Here is a 17,877-nt window from a genome sequence, read left to right on the forward strand (position 1 = left end):
CGTCGTGCAGGATTATGGTTGGAAATGGTGCATGATGGGATACTTGCATCGCAAAGCCGAAACACCCAAGATGGCAACCAACTTTTTGGCTTGACCGAAGGTTTTCTTTCGATTTTGATCAAATAGAGAACTATTTTGTGGACTTTTGACAATGGATGGTGCATCAGAGAAGTCTGGCCTTCAAGGCAGTGAGTTTATTGTGGCAGGCAAGTACCGTCTGGTTCGAAAAATCGGCAGTGGATCGTTTGGCGATATCTACCTGGGCATCAACATAACAAATGGCGAAGAGGTTGCTGTCAAGCTGGAATCAACAAAAGCTCGACACCCCCAGCTTTTGTACGAAAGTAAGCTGTACAAGATACTTCAAGGGGGTGTTGGCATTCCACACATTCGCTACTTTGGGGCAGAAAAGAACTACAACGAGCTTGTAATGGATTTGCTGGGACCCAGCCTCGAAGACCTCTTCAATTTCTGCTCCCGAAGATTCACAATGAAAACCGTGCTGATGCTTGCTGACCAGATGATTGGACGTATCGAGTATGTCCACAACAAGAATTTTATTCACAGGGACATTAAACCCGATAATTTCCTGATGGGCATTGGCAGGCATTGCAACAAAGTCTTTGTCATTGATTTCGGCCTTGCCAAAAAGTACAGAGACAGTCGCACTCGCACTCACATCCCATACCGTGAAGACAAAAATCTCACTGGAACAGCACGTTATGCCAGCATCAACGCTCATCTTGGTATCGAGCAGAGCCGTCGTGATGACATGGAGTCCTTGGGCTATGTGCTCATGTATTTCAATCGTGGCAGCCTTCCGTGGCAAGGTCTCAAAGCCAACACAAAGAAGCAGAAGTATGAGAAGATCAGTGAAAAGAAAATGTCAACACCAGTGGAGGTGTTGTGCAAGGGTTTCCCAGCAGAATTTGCCATGTACCTCAACTATTGCCGAGGTCTGCGCTTCGAAGAAGCTCCAGACTACATGTACCTGCGGCAACTGTTCCGCATCCTCTTCCGCACCCTCAACTACCAGTACGACTACACCTTCGACTGGACCATGCTGAAGCAGAAGGCAGCTGCTGTGGCCCAGTCCACCAACACCGCTGTCCCCACCACAGGACGTTAGCTACATTGTATTGGTGGCTGTCTGGGGAAGCAAGCTGAGCAAAGCTGAGTCCCCACACTGTACTGTACTATATGATGATGTTGGTCCACACTGTGCAACTTCTCTTCCACTATCAGACTGGATTCATAATGAACACACATCTAAGTACTGTCAACTCGGGATTCATAGTGAAATCACATTTAAGTACTGTCAGGTTGGATTCATACTGAAAACACATAAGTACTGTGAACTCTGGATTCATAGTGAGAACACATCCAAGTAATGTGAACTCGGGATTCATATTGAAAACACATCAATACTGTCAATTCTGGATTCATAGTGAGAACACATCCAAGAACTGTCACATTCTGGTTTTGTTGTGAAAACACATCTGTAACACAGCTTTGTAATATTCTGTCCCCTTTTTTTTTCTACTTTTTTTTGTTTGTTTTGTAATGCCTCTTTTTTTCTTTTTTCTTTTTTTTTTTATACAGAAAGCCAGATGTGAACATTGAAGCTAAATGAAAAATCTTTTAAAGAGGCAAGCAGATAATGAAATACAAACAGAACTTTGTTTAAATAACTTTTCTTTTTTGTAAATTGTAAACTTTTTATACATATTATAAACAATAAGGTTGTTTTTTTTCATCACTGTTTCAGTACAAGATACAAAGTATATAACTTTATGAGTAATAGTTACCACAAACTTTGTCTGAAGCATGTTAGCATTGTTAGTTTACTCTAAAATTCAAAATGTTCAGAATTTCTAAATTGTGTTAATCTCTCTCTCTCTCTCTCTCCCTCTCACTTTTTCTCTGTGTGTGTATGTATGTGTGTGTGTGTGTGTGTAAGAGTCTAAAGTCTTTTTGAGCTTTCTTTGTATGTCTCTTACTCTCCCCTCCCTCGCATATTCTCTGTCATTTCTGTTTTGGGTGGGAATGGATTATAGGACTGGGCATGAAAAAATTACAGTTCTGGTGGAAATCTACACTTTAAAAAGGTGGTCAGGATTACAAGAACAGTGATCTGTTTATACCTCTTGCTGTATACTTGTGTACATACTAACATTGGGGAAACTACCTTCCAGAAATCTGTTAAAGTGTTAAAAGAATATTGAGTGGTTGAAGTTTGTGTGGCATTTTTCCTTATATTTTATTTGTTTATTTGCTGTCTTTTGTCATTATTTCGCTTAGATAATGTTCACTTATGTATTTGTAATTTAATAATTGAAATACTGACTCAGTAGAACTGATCTATAATGGAAAATTATAAATCTCAGTTCACCATGTTACATTTCTTTCAGCATCATTCCTAGAAGGTTCAGGCTGGGATTTTTTGTTTGCTTAATAGACAACACAAGAAGTACATTAAAAAGAATTTTAAGTGATCTCCTGCAGATGCTGCACAGATTGTCACTGATGTCAACTCCCATCTCAGAAACTTTGTCTCAGACTTTTCAGTCACATCAAACTTAGATTCAGAAGATTACAGTCCAATGACATGCATAAGGAAATAGCGTAGTTTGGAAGAAAATGTTTCTGTTGATGTAATAATTGAGTAAGACCAATTGTGCTTGACTGCGTCTGTGGGAGATTCATTACTTTTCACATATTTGGCTAAATTAGACGAAATATTGCTCTCATGAATGCAGTGGTGAAAATGATATTTAAAGAGACCCTTAAGAAAGAAGAAAAAAAGCTGTGATTGTTTACACTTGTTTTCTTTCTTCCTTACAAAAACTCTCTTCCCTCTCAATCTCCCCCCACTCGTCCCTCCCACCTCTTTTCCCCTCCCCCTTCCCCACCTACGCCCCCTGTTCACCCACCTATGTCTATCTCTGTATCATGATATATTACAGTTGTCAGTGCTGTTATCTTTATCAGGAGAATATATATTTCATGAACAGATGTTTCTGGATCTTTTGTTTGTTTATTGTTGTTTTTACAGTGCTTGTTGGAATCACATAGGAACAGAGTGAGATGTGTTTGGAACCTGGCCCCCTGTTCAGCTTTAGAGTGAAGTGACCAGAGTTGTCAGTGTTTCTCCAAACCACATCACATGACCCTTCACAGTCCACCTACAATAGAGACTGGATAGGTACTGTAGATTTTCTAGCTAGCTAAAACAGTGGTAGCAGGTTTTATTAAAATTATAGGTACCTTTAAATTCTAGCCTGCTAATCTGTTTTAGCAGGTTTTATTATGAAAGAAAATCTGTTCATGCTACCTTCAGTTGTTTTTTCTTTCTTTTCGTTGATGACAAAAACAACTTAGGAAAGGTTGTTAATATGGCTAGTGAGTGTTGGCCTGTAAGAAAAATAGCATTGAAGTTGACTAGATAGTGGACTGGTTTAGATAATAAGGGCAGGTGATGTGAGGGTGGGGTGATGTAGACAGTATGGACTGGTGAGATGTGGGTGGACTGGTGAAGAAAATAACAGCAGGTGATGTGTTTTGTATTGTATTGCTCATTATCACAACACATTTCTCTGTGTGAAATTCGGGCTGCTGTCCTCAGGGAAAGCACGTTGCTACCATCCAGCAGTTTCCACCCCCTTTATTTTTTCTGCATGTAAATGTATTTTTCTAAAGCATTTTGCCAAGGCAACCCTTTTGTTGCCGTGGGTTCTTTTATGTGCACCAAATGCATGCAATACACGGGACTTTGGTTTATCGTCTTATCCAAATGACTAGCGTCCAGACCACCACTCAGTCAAGATACAGTTGAGGGGGGGAATAAAATACTGGCGAGTGTGATATTCAAACCACCGCGCTCAGATTCTCTCATTTCCTAGGTGGACGCATTACCTTTAGGCCACTGCTCCACAGGGAGGTGAAGGCAGTAAGGACAGGTGATGTGAGGGGGATACACAGGCAGCAGAAGGGCTGATCCAGGGTGGCTGTGACATCACCTTCTCACCACTTCCATTCCTGCACAGGGTCACAGCCTCATTTCTGGGAATCTCCCAAGTGAAAGCCGTGCGTGGATGCAAACAGTAATGATATAATCATATACATACCAACATTTGTTATTATGTTTTTATCATCCTGTCCAGGCAAAGGAAAAGGTTTGAATGTTGTTTGCATAAAAAACTAAAGGTGTGGCTTGGCATTCTGTGTTTGTGATCAGTGATATTTTTGGAGTTCCCTGTCCCTTGCTGTTTTGCTGACCGACCATCTGGCTGGCAAGTGTGTGGGACTGTAGAACAAGAAGACAGCTGGCGTGCAGTCCTTGTTGTCCACATTGGTAAAACTCTTGGAGTGTGAAAAAGGTGACAGAGAAAACCTGTTGGCTGACCTGCCATCTGCTGCAGATTAACCCCATCTCTCTAGAACTTGTTTCTCTCTCTCTCTCTTTCTCTCTCTCTCTCTCTCTCTCTGTCCGTTCCCATTACACTGTCCAAAGCTCAAGCAGACAGCTCAATATTGTTCCTTGACCACAACCTGCTAAGTATCACAGTACTCTTTGACTTGTACCACCACTAGATTTTGTGATGTTTTGTTGCAGTTTTTAGTTCACCTTTCAGGTCTGCTGCTCTGTTTTGTTGTCACTGAGGTCATTGGTTTGCTGTTTGTAGTGTTGCCAGTGCATTGTTTTCATTTCATTTTCATTTCAATTTATATATTCTACCGTTGATGTTGTTTCCGTTGGAAATACACAACTTGCTTGTGACTTTGATTAAGATTTTTATTTCGAGAGAAGAAACAACAGATTAAGTTGAAATGTACATTTTCTTTTTCATTGAATTTCTGAACTGTTGTGGCTGGTTGTATGGTAGAATTCAGAAAATAATTTTAAAAGACCAATTGAATGTAGAATTTAGAATAACTTAAAAAGTCTTCTTTTATTAAAATTAAAACTACCTTTCTTGGTCATGGATCATATAGATTTGATTTTAGTTTCAGGATTTTTTTTTTGTTTGTTCTTTTTCATGTCTGTGCGTTTGTTTGTTTCAGATTGAAAAATATTTTCATTTCTAAATCAGTAAATGTCTTTGTAAAACTTGTGCTTCAGCAGTAGTCGTATGGATTTTCTGTCATTGATTATTGGTTTAGTAGACTTGGTTACCATAATTCATTGAGTTTATATATAATGATATATATTTATCTAGACATTTGTTATTCCTGTTTTATCTGTGGAAAATATGGGACGGGAGAGGAGCGATTTTTTTTGTCTGAACAATGATTTGTATATTTTGTTTTTGTGGAAGCCAAAACAGTGTATTTAGTGTACATATGTCTAGGTGTGTGTAAAAACTACTACCATATATTTGAAATTGATGTTTTGTTTTGTTGTGTGGCTGTTGATTGATTTCATACTGTACAAGAGGATCACCTGGCCTTGGATGTAAGCTGCGACAGTAGTCTGTTTGGCAGTGTTGTTACTTCATACTGTAAAAAAGTTGATCACCTGGCCTTGACAGACTGACTGTTTGAAGTGACACCTGCAGTGCTGTTACTTCATACTGTCAAAAGGGGAATCACCTGGCCATGAATGTAACAGTAGACAGTCTGTTTAGAAGTGTGACACCTGCAGTGTTGACTGTTTAGCAGTGTGATGCTTGCAGTGTTGTTCATACTTCAGAATGGGGATCACCTATCCATGAACGTAACAGTAGACAGTCTGACTGTTTGGCAGTGACACCTGGCATTGTTGATGCAGTGCTAAAGGACCAGATAGATGTATGTCATCAAGGAGGAGGAGTGTGTGCTGTGTCATGTTTGTGATGTGGCTGTACACAGTCATTGGCCTCCCACTGTGGGGGTTCATCCTTCCTACTGGCCCTGTAATCGTCAGACAACCCTTTCTCATTCCTTACTCCTTCTCTGCCACTTCATTTCAGAGTGACCTCAGTGCCACATCAAAGTGTAGGTGTTGATCATGCAAGATTGCTGTGAAAGATCCAGTTTGGTCAGGGAGATGTAGAAGGGGAAGAAAGACAGCTGACCAGTTGGAGATTGTTTGCTGTGGTCATTTAAAATTGATCAAAGACATGTCCCAATAGGATGTATCATGTGACTGGGTACAAAACATGTATACATGTATGTCTTTGTGTACAGTTGCTTTGGTTTGGGATCCTGAGGGGGTGGGGGTTGCCCATGTTTTGTTTGGGTCATGAACCCAAGAATTGAAGCCATTCATCATGATAGAAATAGGTTCTTGCACACTTTGGGACTTTGACAGCACTTTTGTGTGATCAGGCCCCATTTGCCATCTGTACAACTCTTGACTTACACAAAACACCTGTTCACAACACACACACACACATTCAGTACTATTATCATGTGTGTGTGGAAAGAAACTCCTGTCAGTGATGCTTGATTGGAGGTGACCAGTGCTGGTGGTACCATCAAGCACAGTGAGGATGACTTCAGTCATTATTTTCACTGAAAACCATTGCATTCACTTTTTTTGTCAGGACCAAGGGAGTTGATTTTGTTTGCTCTGAACTGCAGCCAGAGGTGATGTTTGAGCATGTGCCCCTGTGTTTGGTGTGTGCATGTGCAGCATTCATTGTTCACTCATAGCATATGCATATATGCATGTACATTTGACAGTGTGTCATCTATCCATTGTCAACAAAAGGATGTCAACAATACTGGTGATTGAGCCTTCATTGATTGCATTGGTTTCTTTTTTCTCTTGGGGTGGGTGAGGGGGGGGGTGCCTGCATTATTTCAACTTTCTTTTTGTCATTTTTTGGCCTTCCTTTGTTATCGTCCCATTTTGTTTTCAAACATTTTTTGTTACTATTAGCTCATGATGTGTTTGTTTGTTGTTGGTCTATGTTGGTGGCAATTATATTGAAGCCTTTAATCTGCTGGGAGTTGGGAAAGGAGCAGTGGCAAATGGTGTTTGAAGGTTGGCAGTTTTGTTCCACTGGCTAAAGGTCTGTGATGTCCAAGCTTTGGAGACTAGCAGGATTACTTTGGGGGAGGGTGAGATTTCTCTCTCTCTCTCTCTCTCTCTCTCTCCTATCATACTTTTTTCTGTTCCTGGTATGTCTTGGAAATAACCCTTGATTCTGTGTGCATCTTGTTGATTGTATGAAGTAAATTGTCAGAGATTATTGGCTTTGATACTGTGTTATGTATGTGTGTATCTGGAATGAGCATCACACAGAGAAACTTGAAGCTTGCTGTTGGTACACAGTGCTCTGCATCTCTGCAGTCTGTTCCCCACCCCCCTCCCCAAACCCATCCTTCTTTAATACAACCTTTCACACACAGATTGGGCAACAAAACATGTGCAAGATCAGTTTTAAAATGAAATAGATTTTTTTTTTTAACCAAAAAAAACACCTTAATCAAGGATCAGATGCGATACCAATTGACTTTGCAAGCAGATTTCATCAGATGTGATACCAACTGACTTGGCAAGCAGCTTTCAATTTCTGTCCATGTTAGACATGTGACTTTTTCAATTATTGATATTTTCTCTTTCAAAAGCTGTTAGACTTCTGCTGCCTTAGTTTGGAATCAGTGTGATAGATAAGTGGGTTTGTCCTAGTCTGGGGTGATAGGTAAGTGTGTCAGTCCTGGACGAGTTTGTATAAGTTCAACTTAATAGGATGTGTGATGTGGATGACAGATGTGAATAGTCACTGGACACTGTTGAATCACTGAAAGGATATGTGATGTGGGCAACAATGAAAACTCACTGGGCAAAGCCAGTTATAGTGACTGCAAATACACTATGATACAGTTTGGTCATTATGGCATGGAACAGCTAGGCTGATCACAACAGTCCACAAGTGCAAAGCAAAGTTAACTGTCAAATCAATGCAACATCTCAAAAGAAATATTCATCTCATTCAGAAAAGTAAAATGAACCAACAGTAATCAGTACAAAACGTGAAAACACAATTTTGAAGTAATTGAAAGAGAAAACCTCAACTCTGCAAAAGTTACACATACCTTCCATGATAAAAAAACCTGTTGTGGGCAAAGTGACTGGCTCTTGCACTGACCATCTGTGATCACTCCTCACTAAGTCATTTCATTCTGCAAAGATAAAGTCGCAGTTCAACACAAGTAACACTAATCTAGTTGTACAATTTTGTGGACAATTGCCAGTGCCTGTGGGTTCTAAACAATAAGCTGTGTACAAACAACTGTTTTAGGGGTGGGTTGTGTTGTTGTTTTTTAAGGGGGTGGCAGGTTTCTATTTCCTTAACCCACTTCCAGATGGAAAAGGGTTTCACTGAATTGAAAACAAGGGAAATGAGTGTGTCCGTGTGTGGACTTAATACATACATCCATGTTTCGGCTTTTCTATGTATGACCACTTTTATCCCACCATTTAGGCAGCTATACTGTTTTTGAGGGTGTGCATCTGAGTGTTTTCATGTTTCCATGGCCCACTGAAAGCTTATCTGGATTACGTGCATATTTAACCTGCAGTGGGGAATGTAACACTAGCAGGTCTGCACATTGACATGGGACTAAACCACCAGGCACATAGGAGAACCTGGGATACCCATGACTTTTTTTTTTTCATTCATTTTTGATTGACACCAACAGATACCTGTACACTAATACAGACTCTTGCACTGATGTTACCATGTGAACTTTGAAAAACACTAAATTAGTCATGGTCATTTGGGGAATTTTCAAGCATTTACTTCTTGGGAGCTTGTCAGGGATGTTTTGTGATATTTTGCAGGAATCACAGACACAGCATATCATGTGATTGTTTTACGTTTACATGGTCTTACAGTGTAGTTGTGAGGATAGCTAATCTTTCTTTTAATTTTATATTATTACCTTTTTTTCTGTTTTTTGAGAAGAAACTTATTCATAATTCTTGTTCCCCTGGTGCATCACACCATTACTGATTTTTAGTGAACCATTCATGCTTGAGTAACTTCCCCTCTAGTATTGTATACAAAGTGACATTGATGTGACTTATCAATGAATAACCAAACCTTTCTTTTCCGTTTCTGTGATCGTGTGAACTTTTGTTTATATGTTCACATCATGTGAGATTTGTTAGAAGAGATTATTTTTCAGATGCAGACACATGAAAAGCTGTTCAGAATTAGAATGAAAGAAATAACTCTCAGATGATTTTAATGCCAGTCACTGTTGCATATGACTAGGGACTGGAGGGAAGAGCTTAGCATGACCAGAATGCATACATAGTACTAACATGTACATGTATGCATATATGTGCAGCAAGAGAGAGAGAGAGAGAATTATATTTTACCCAGGCTTTGTGTTTTCATTTCCCAAGAAATGCGGTGGGGAGTGACATGGCACTCTGAGAGGATGCGCCAATACATATTTATTCTGGAGTTCACACTTAGAGAGAATATCAAATTTATTTAAAGCAACAATGAGCATTCATCACATAATGACTTGGATTGCAATAAAAGGTGATGATATTTACATTTCAATGGTTGAGGTGATCCTCAGTGCAACACATGCACATGTAATATATGTGTGTGTATATATATATATATAAGATTGACTTGGTGTTTTATTTTTGATGATACTGTACAGCTGTAAGACTGACATGATCTGTTACATGTTTGATGATACTGTAAAACTCTCACTGTCCTGCTCACATTCCTGCTAGATTATGCACAGTAACACCATCATGGTACCAGTCACCGCTTTTACACACACACACACACACACACACACACACACACACACAGATACATACATAGACTACACACTGCAGTGGTATGAAGACATTTTGTACACAGACCACAACACACACATTGTAGTGGTAAGAAGATAAGAAGACAACATTTTGTACAGACACCAACGCACAGACTGCAGTGATACTAGGAAAACATTTTGTGTAAACACCAACACACAGAATGCAGTGGTTTTTGGAAAATATTTTGTGTAAACACCAACACAGAATGCAGTGGTTTTTGGAAAACATTTTGTGTAAACACCAACACACAGACTGCAGTGGTATTAGGAAAACATTTTGTGTAAACACCAACACACAGACTGCAGTGGTTTTAGGACAACTTTGTATAGACACCAACACACAGACTGCAGTGATATTAGGACAGCATTTTGTACAGACACCAACACAGAGGCTGCAGTGGTATTGTGTCAACATTCTGTATAGACACAGTGCAGTGGTAAGAGGACAACAGTTTGTGTAGACACCCAACACACACACTGCGATGGTATGAGGACAGTGTTGGACACAGGTGGTCCACACGACAACAATGCTTGAACACACACACACAGAGAAACAGGTGACAGTGGTGTCCCCAGCTTAGGAGTCCTCAGACTGGGACATCTCATGGCTGTTGGAGGCAGTGACCGAACCCTGGCGCTGCAAGTTGAGCAGTTTCCTGCAGGGGTGCAGGTGGAAGATCTTCTTGCATTCCCCCCGGAACCTCTTGGAGGTGAAGCTGTAGATGATGGGGTTGCTGATGTTGGAGAGCAGAGGGAAGAGCTTGGCCAGGTCAAAAAAGGCCTTGGCCACGGGGCCCATGCGGCCCTCAATGGATCGATCCACCATCAGTAGGATCACGGTGATGAAGTAGGGGAAGTAAGTGAGGAAGAAGACCACTGTCACCGCAATGAACAGCACCGTGTGTTTTCTGCAATGACAGGAATCACACGCTGGTCAATGCTTTCACATTAACACACCGATCACTGTTTACATCTACACGCCGATCACTGTTTTAAGTCATTAAATCAACACACTGCTTACTTCTTTGTAACAACACACTGATCACAGCTTGACATCAACTCACTGATCACCTTCATCAGTATCCACAACTTTTGTAGTCATTAAGACGGGCGCAATAGCCGAGTGGTTAAAGCGTTGGACTGTCAATCTGAGGGTCCCGGGTTCGAATCATGGTGACGGCGCCTGGTGGGTAAAGGGTGGAGATTTTTACGATCTCCCAGGTCAACATATGTGCAGACCTGCTAGTGCCTGAACCCCCTTCGTGTGTATATGCAAGCAGAAGATCAAATACGCACGTTAAAGATCCTGTAATCCATGTCAGCGTTCGGTGGGTTATGGAAACAAGAACATACTCAGCATGCACACCCCCGAAAACGGAGTATGGCTGCCTACATGGCGGGGTAAAAACGGTTATACACGTAGAAGCCCACTCGTGTGCATACGAGTGAACGCAGAAGAAGAAGTAGTCATTAAGCTGTCATATCTCAGTCACGCCAGCCAAAGGATCTCCAGATGTCAAAGTCAATTGTCTTGACGTCCTAATGACTGACCAAGACAATGACAGATATTAGCAGAAAAAGCATGTACATGCACATAGGCATGCTTTTACACACACACACACACACACACACACACACATACAACACAACACACACACAACATATACACTCTGAATGTGGACAGACATTAAATGAAAGTGAACACAGACACACACGCAACACACACACACACACACACACACACAAAATTCCCTCCCTTCCCCCTATCCCCCCCCCTCCCTCCACACACACACACACACACAGAGGAACTGACTTGAAGACACTCTTGGAACCAGTGGAGACAGCAGAGGGCCGTCTCATCATGGCGGACATGTGCTTGTTGTGTCGTCGCAGGCTGACAATAGTGAACCCATAGAGCACCACCAGGGCCACTGTCTCGGCCATGAACTTGACGCCCATCACCACTGACCATATCAACATCAGCCACAGGTTCACCTGCACAGTTACGTCACGTCATGTCATGTTGTGAACACCCATCACCACTGACCATATCAACATCAGCCACAGGTTCACCTGCACAGTTACGTCACGTCATGTCATGTTGTGAACACCCATCACCACTGACCATATCAACATCAGCCACAGGTTCACCTGCACAGTTACGTCACGTCATGTCATGTTGTGAACACCCATCACCACTGACCATATCAACATCAGCCACAGGTTCACCTGCACAGTTACGTCACGTCATGTCATGTTGTGAACACCCATCACCACTGACCATATCAACATCAGCCACAGGTTCACCTGCACAGTTACGTCATGTCATGTCATGTCATGTTGTCAACACCCATCACCACTGACCATATCAACATCAGCCACAGGTTCACCTGCACAGTTATATCATGTCATGTCATGTTGTGAACACCCATCACCACTGACCATATCAACATCAGCCACAGGTTCACCTGCACAGTTATATCATGTCATGTCATGTTGTGAACACCCATCACCACTGACCATATCAACATCAGCCACAGGTTCACCTGCACAGTTACGTCACGTCATGTCATGTTGTGAACACCCATCACCACTGACCATATCAACATCAGCCACAGGTTCACCTGCACAGTTACGTCACGTCATGTCATGTTGTGAACACCCATCACCACTGACCATATCAACATCAGCCACAGGTTCACCTGCACAGTTACGTCACGTCATGTCATGTTGTGAACACCCATCACCACTGACCATATCAACATCAGCCACAGGTTCACCTGCACAGTTACGTCATGTCATGTTGTGAACACCCATCACCACTGACCATATCAACATCAGCCACAGGTTCACCTGCACAGTTACGTCATGTCATGTCATGTTGTCAACACCCATCACCACTGACCATATCAACATCAGCCACAGGTTCACCTGCACAGTTACGTCATGTCATGTTGTGAACACCCATCACCACTGACCATATCAACATCAGCCACAGGTTCACCTGCACAGTTACGTCACGTCATGTCATGTTGTGAACACCCATCACCACTGACCATATCAACATCAGCCACAGGTTCACCTGCACAGTTACGTCATGTCATGTCATGTTGTGAACACCCATCACCACTGACCATATCAACATCAGCCACAGGTTCACCTGCACAGTTACATCATGTCATGTCATGTTGTGAACACCCATCACCACTGACCATATCAACATCAGCCACAGGTTCACCTGCACAGTTACGTCACGTCATGTCATGTTGTGAACACCCATCACCACTGACCATATCAACATCAGCCACAGGTTCACCTGCACAGTTACGTCATGTCATGTCATGTTGTGAACACCCATCACCACTGACCATATCAACATCAGCCACAGGTTCACCTGCACAGTTACATCATGTCATGTCATGTTGTGAACACCCACCATCTAACTACATCACACACAAACATGCATTGCATTGCATTGCGTTGCATTGTTGTGGAGTGGAGTGGAGTACTTTTGTTGTCGCAACAGGTTTCTCTGTGTATGAAATTTGGGCTGTTCATTTCAGGGTGAACCATTTATTTGGATGTTTGACCAACATGTAGTGTAGTGCGGTACTCCTTCTTTTTGCTCATTCCAGGGTGAATGCATCCTTCCATTTATTTTGATGTTTGTTCACTCATTGATTTACCACACAGATTTACCAATCATTCATTATGTTGTTTATTCATTGATTCATTCCTTTGTTTGTTATATTCGTTTTTTCTTCACTTGCCCAGATCTCCTTCCTGATGAAGCAGCAGTAGTTCATTCATTCATTCATTCATTCATTTATTCATTCATTCATTCATTCGTATTGTTCTTTGTTTATTCATTTATTTGTTATATTGTTCATTCATTCTTCAGTTGCCCAGACCTCCTTGATGACAAAGAAGGAGATGTTCATTCATTCATTCATTCATTCATTCACTGAGTAGTTCGTTCATTCTTCACTTCCTCCATACCCAGACCTTCTTGATGAAGCAGTTGATGTTCATTCATTCATCCATTCTGTTGTTCATTCTTCACATGCCCAAGCCTATCAATTGATTCACTCAGTTTTTCATTCATTTTTCAATTGTCCATACCTCCTGTGATAAACAGTAGCTGTTCATTCATTCATTGTATTGTTTGTTTGTTCATTCACTCATTTCTTCATTCATTCCGTTCATCATTCATTCTTCACGTGCCCAGACCTCTTTCTTGATGAAGCAGTAGGAGATGTTGACCGGCGTGTCTCCAGTGTTGTAGGCCACGGTGTCTTTACCAAACAGCCACACACTGGGCGTACTGATGGCTGCCCCGAGCACGAAACATCCAACAGTCAGCTTGGTGGCCAGTGGCAGCGTCACCTGTCTCCACCACGCAGTTAGTCAGTGAACTTGTACTGTACACTATACTACACAATGCAGTACAGGCTATACAATGCACTACTACACTGTACAATGTGTAAACAGTGCACTACTTGATACCATACCATAGACCTGTTTTTACCAGCCAGTCAGTGAACTTGTACTGTACATGAAAATATTCAGTGCACTACACTATACAATGCACTTCTCTATACAATACATTATACAATACTATACAACATTATACAACGCACTACACGACATAAAAGATTACACTGAACAATACAAACACCTGTTTTCACTAGTTTTCACCTGTCAAAAGGTGAATCAGTGCTGTACACTACACTATACAATATGCTTTACTATAAATACAATACATTATGCACTACACTATACAATACACTACAACACACAGCACTATAAATACACTACATTCTACACTACACTACACTGTGCAATACACCTGTTTCCAACAGTCAGAAAACCAGTAGAGTACACTACACAATACACTACACTACACAAAATGATACATTACGCAGTGCACCTCACTACACAATACATTATACAATAAAATAAACTGCACTAAAGACAAACACTATTCCACCAGTCAGTCAGTAAACCAGAACTGTACACTACAGTACAGCGTATATGGATTTGTCCGAACGCAGTGACGCCTCCTTGAGCTACTGAAACTGAAACTGTACACTACACCCATGGATGTATACACTGACAGTCACCAAATTATTCAGTCACTGATACAGTCACCAGTCAGTCAGTCACTGACACAGGAACCATTCTGTCACTGACACAGGAACCATTCAGTCACTGACACAGTCACCATTCAGTCAGAAACAGTTACCATTCAGTCACTGACACAGTCACCATTCAGTCAGAAACAGTCACCATTCAGTCACTGACACAGTCACCATTCAGTCACTGACACAGTCACTGTACAGTCACTGACACTGTCACCATTCAGTCACTGACACAGTCACTGTACAATCACTGACACAAGTCACCATTCAGTCACTGACACAGTCACTGTACAATCACTGACACTGTCACCATTCATCACTGACACAGTCACTGTACAATCACTGACACTGTCACCATTCAGTCACTGACACAGTCACTGTACAATCACTGACACTGTCACCATTCAGTCACTGACACAGTCACTGTACAATCGCTGACACAAGTCACCATTCAGTCACTGACACAGTCACTGTACAATCACTGACACTGTCACCATTCATCACTGACACAGTCACTGTACAATCACTGACACTGTCACCATTCAGTCACTGACACAGTCACTGTACAATCACTGACACTGTCACCATTCAGTCACTGACACAGTCACTGTACAATCGCTGACACAAGTCACCATTCAGTCACTGACACAAGTCACTGAACCATTCATTCACTGACACAAGTCACCAGAAACCAGTCATGTCTCACGTGCACCGCACACTGACCTGAGACCTCTGGGGCTGGCACAGTTTGCGGAAGCGGTTGGCGGCGATGACGACGAGGACTGGGCCGGAGGTGAGGGCGGTGAAGAGGGCGACGAAGGTAGTTCCCTGGCAGAGGGGCTGGAAGTGAGGAGTGTCGTCGTTCACCGTGATCACCAGCAGCATGGGCAACGCCAGCACCAGGTTGCTCAGGTCCAGCCAGGCCAGCACCTGCACATACATACGCCTTGTGCGTCACCACACCCGCATTCCAACTGTGTCGTCACACTCCGTCTACATACCCTGTGTCACCGTGACCACCACCCACACACCCACTGTGTTACCACACCCACACTATGTGTCACCCCCTCACACACCACTTGCTGTCTGTCTGTGGGTCTGTATGTCTGTCTGTGGCAACATTCTCTTGCTCTCTGATTGTCTGTCTGTCTCTCTGTCTGTCTGTGGCCACACTGACTGTCTGTCTGTGTCCGGCTGTCTGTCTGTGGTCACATTGTCTTGTTCTCTATCTGTCTGTCCATCTGACTTAAGTTCTGTCTGTCTGTGGCCACATCGTCTTCCTGTCTTTCTGTCTGTGGCCACATCGTCTTCCTGTCCATCTGTCTGTGGCCACATCGTCTTCCTGTCTTTCTGTCTGTGGCCACATCGTCTTCCTGTCTTTCTGTCTGTGGCCACATCGTCTTCCTGTCTTTCTGTCTGTGGCCACATCGTCTTCCTGTCCATCTGTCTGTGGCCACATCGTCTTCCTGTCTTTCTGTCTGTGGCCACACTGACTGTCTGTGGCCACATTGTCTTCCTGTCCATCTGTCTGTGGCCACATCGTCTTCCTGTCTTTCTGTCTGTGGCCACATTGTCTTCCTGTCCATCTGTCTGTGGCCACATTGTCTTCCTGTCTTTCTGTCTGTGGCCACATCGTCTTCCTGTCTTTCTGTCTGTGGCCACATCGTCTTCCTGTCTTTCTGTCTGTGGCCACATCGTCTTCCTGTCCATCTGTCTGTGGCTACATCGTCTTCCTGTCTTTCTGTCTGTGGCCACATCGTCTTCCTGTCCATCTGTCTGTGGCCACATCGTCTTCCTGTCTTTCTGTCTGTGGCCACACTGACTGTCTGTGGGCACATTGTCTTCCTGTCCATCTGTCTGTGGCCACATTGTCTTCCTGTCTTTCTGTCTGTGGCCACATCGTCTTCCTGTCTTTCTGTCTGTGGCCACATCGTCTTCCTGTCCATCTGTCTGTGGCCACATCGTCTTCCTGTCTTTCTGTCTGTGGCCACATCGTCTTCCTGTCCCTCTGTCTGTGGCCACATCGTCTTCCTGTCCCTCTGTCTGTGGCCACATCGTCTTCCTGTCCCTCTGTGGCCACATCGTCTTCCTGTCCCTCTGTGGCCACATCGTCTTCCTGTCTTTCTGTCTGTGGCCACATCGTCTTCCTGTCCCTCTGTGGCCACATCGTCTTCCTGTCCCTCTGTGGCCACATCGTCTTCCTGTCTTTCTGTCTGTGGCCACATCGTCTTCCTGTCCCTCTGTCTGTGGCCACATCGTCTTCCTGTCCATCTGTCTGTGGCCACATTGTCTTCCTGTCTTTCTGTCTGTGGCCACATCGTCTTCCTGTCCATCTGTCTGTGGCCACATCGTCTTCCTGTCCCTCTGTCTGTGGCCACATCGTCTTCCTGTCCCTCTGTCTGTGGCCACATCGTCTTCCTGTCTTTCTGTCTGTGGCCACATCGTCTTCCTGTCCCTCTGTCTGTGGCCACATCGTCTTCCTGTCTTTCTGTCTGTGGCCACATCGTCTTCCTGTCCTTCTGTCTGTGGCCACATCGTCTTCCTGTCTTTCTGTCTGTGGCCACATCGTCTTCCTGTCCATCTGTCTGTGGCCACATCGTCTTCCTGTCTTTCTGTCTGTGGCCACATCGTCTTCCTGTCTTTCTGTCTGTGGCCACATCGTCTTCCTGTCCATCTGTCTGTGGCCACATCGTCTTCCTGTCTTTCTGTCTGGCCACATCGTCTTCCTGTCTTTCTGTCTGTAGCCACATCGTCTTCCTGTCTTTCTGTCTGTAGCCACATCGTCTTCCTGTCCATCTGTCTGTGGCCACATCGTCTTCCTGTCTTTCTGTCTGTGGCCACACTGACTGTCTGTGGCCACATCGTCTTCCTGTCCATCTGTCTGTGGCCACATCGTCTTCCTGTCTTTCTGTCTGTAGCCACATCGTCTTCCTGTCTTTCTGTCTGTGGCCACATCGTC

The 17,877-nt window shown here is 43.1% G+C and overlaps 1 protein-coding gene and 1 pseudogene across 4 annotated transcripts in view; one reads left to right on the forward strand and one right to left on the reverse strand.

Moving 5' to 3' along the window:
- The first annotated feature begins 26 nt into the window (after positions 1-26).
- On the forward strand, positions 27-7,178 carry LOC143300848 (casein kinase I pseudogene; annotated as a pseudogene).
- Positions 7,179-9,412: 2,234 nt separating this feature from the next.
- LOC143300847 (neuropeptides capa receptor-like) overlaps positions 9,413-17,877 on the reverse strand; it is a 15,357-nt gene continuing 6,892 nt past the window's right edge. For all 4 annotated transcript variants that reach the window (XM_076614789.1, XM_076614786.1, XM_076614788.1 and 1 more), the window contains 4 exons: positions 15,642-15,848; positions 14,008-14,163; positions 11,591-11,772; positions 9,413-10,685 (listed from right to left, as the gene is read on the reverse strand). In XM_076614789.1, coding sequence (XP_076470904.1) covers positions 10,355-10,685; positions 11,591-11,772; positions 14,008-14,163; positions 15,642-15,848 — 876 coding nt within the window. In that variant the 3' untranslated portion in view covers positions 9,413-10,354. The remainder of the gene's footprint in view (positions 10,686-11,590; positions 11,773-14,007; positions 14,164-15,641; positions 15,849-17,877) is intronic.

This window comes from Babylonia areolata, chromosome 26, assembly GCF_041734735.1.
Source record: "Babylonia areolata isolate BAREFJ2019XMU chromosome 26, ASM4173473v1, whole genome shotgun sequence".
NCBI classification, from domain to species: domain Eukaryota; kingdom Metazoa; phylum Mollusca; class Gastropoda; order Neogastropoda; family Buccinidae; genus Babylonia; species Babylonia areolata.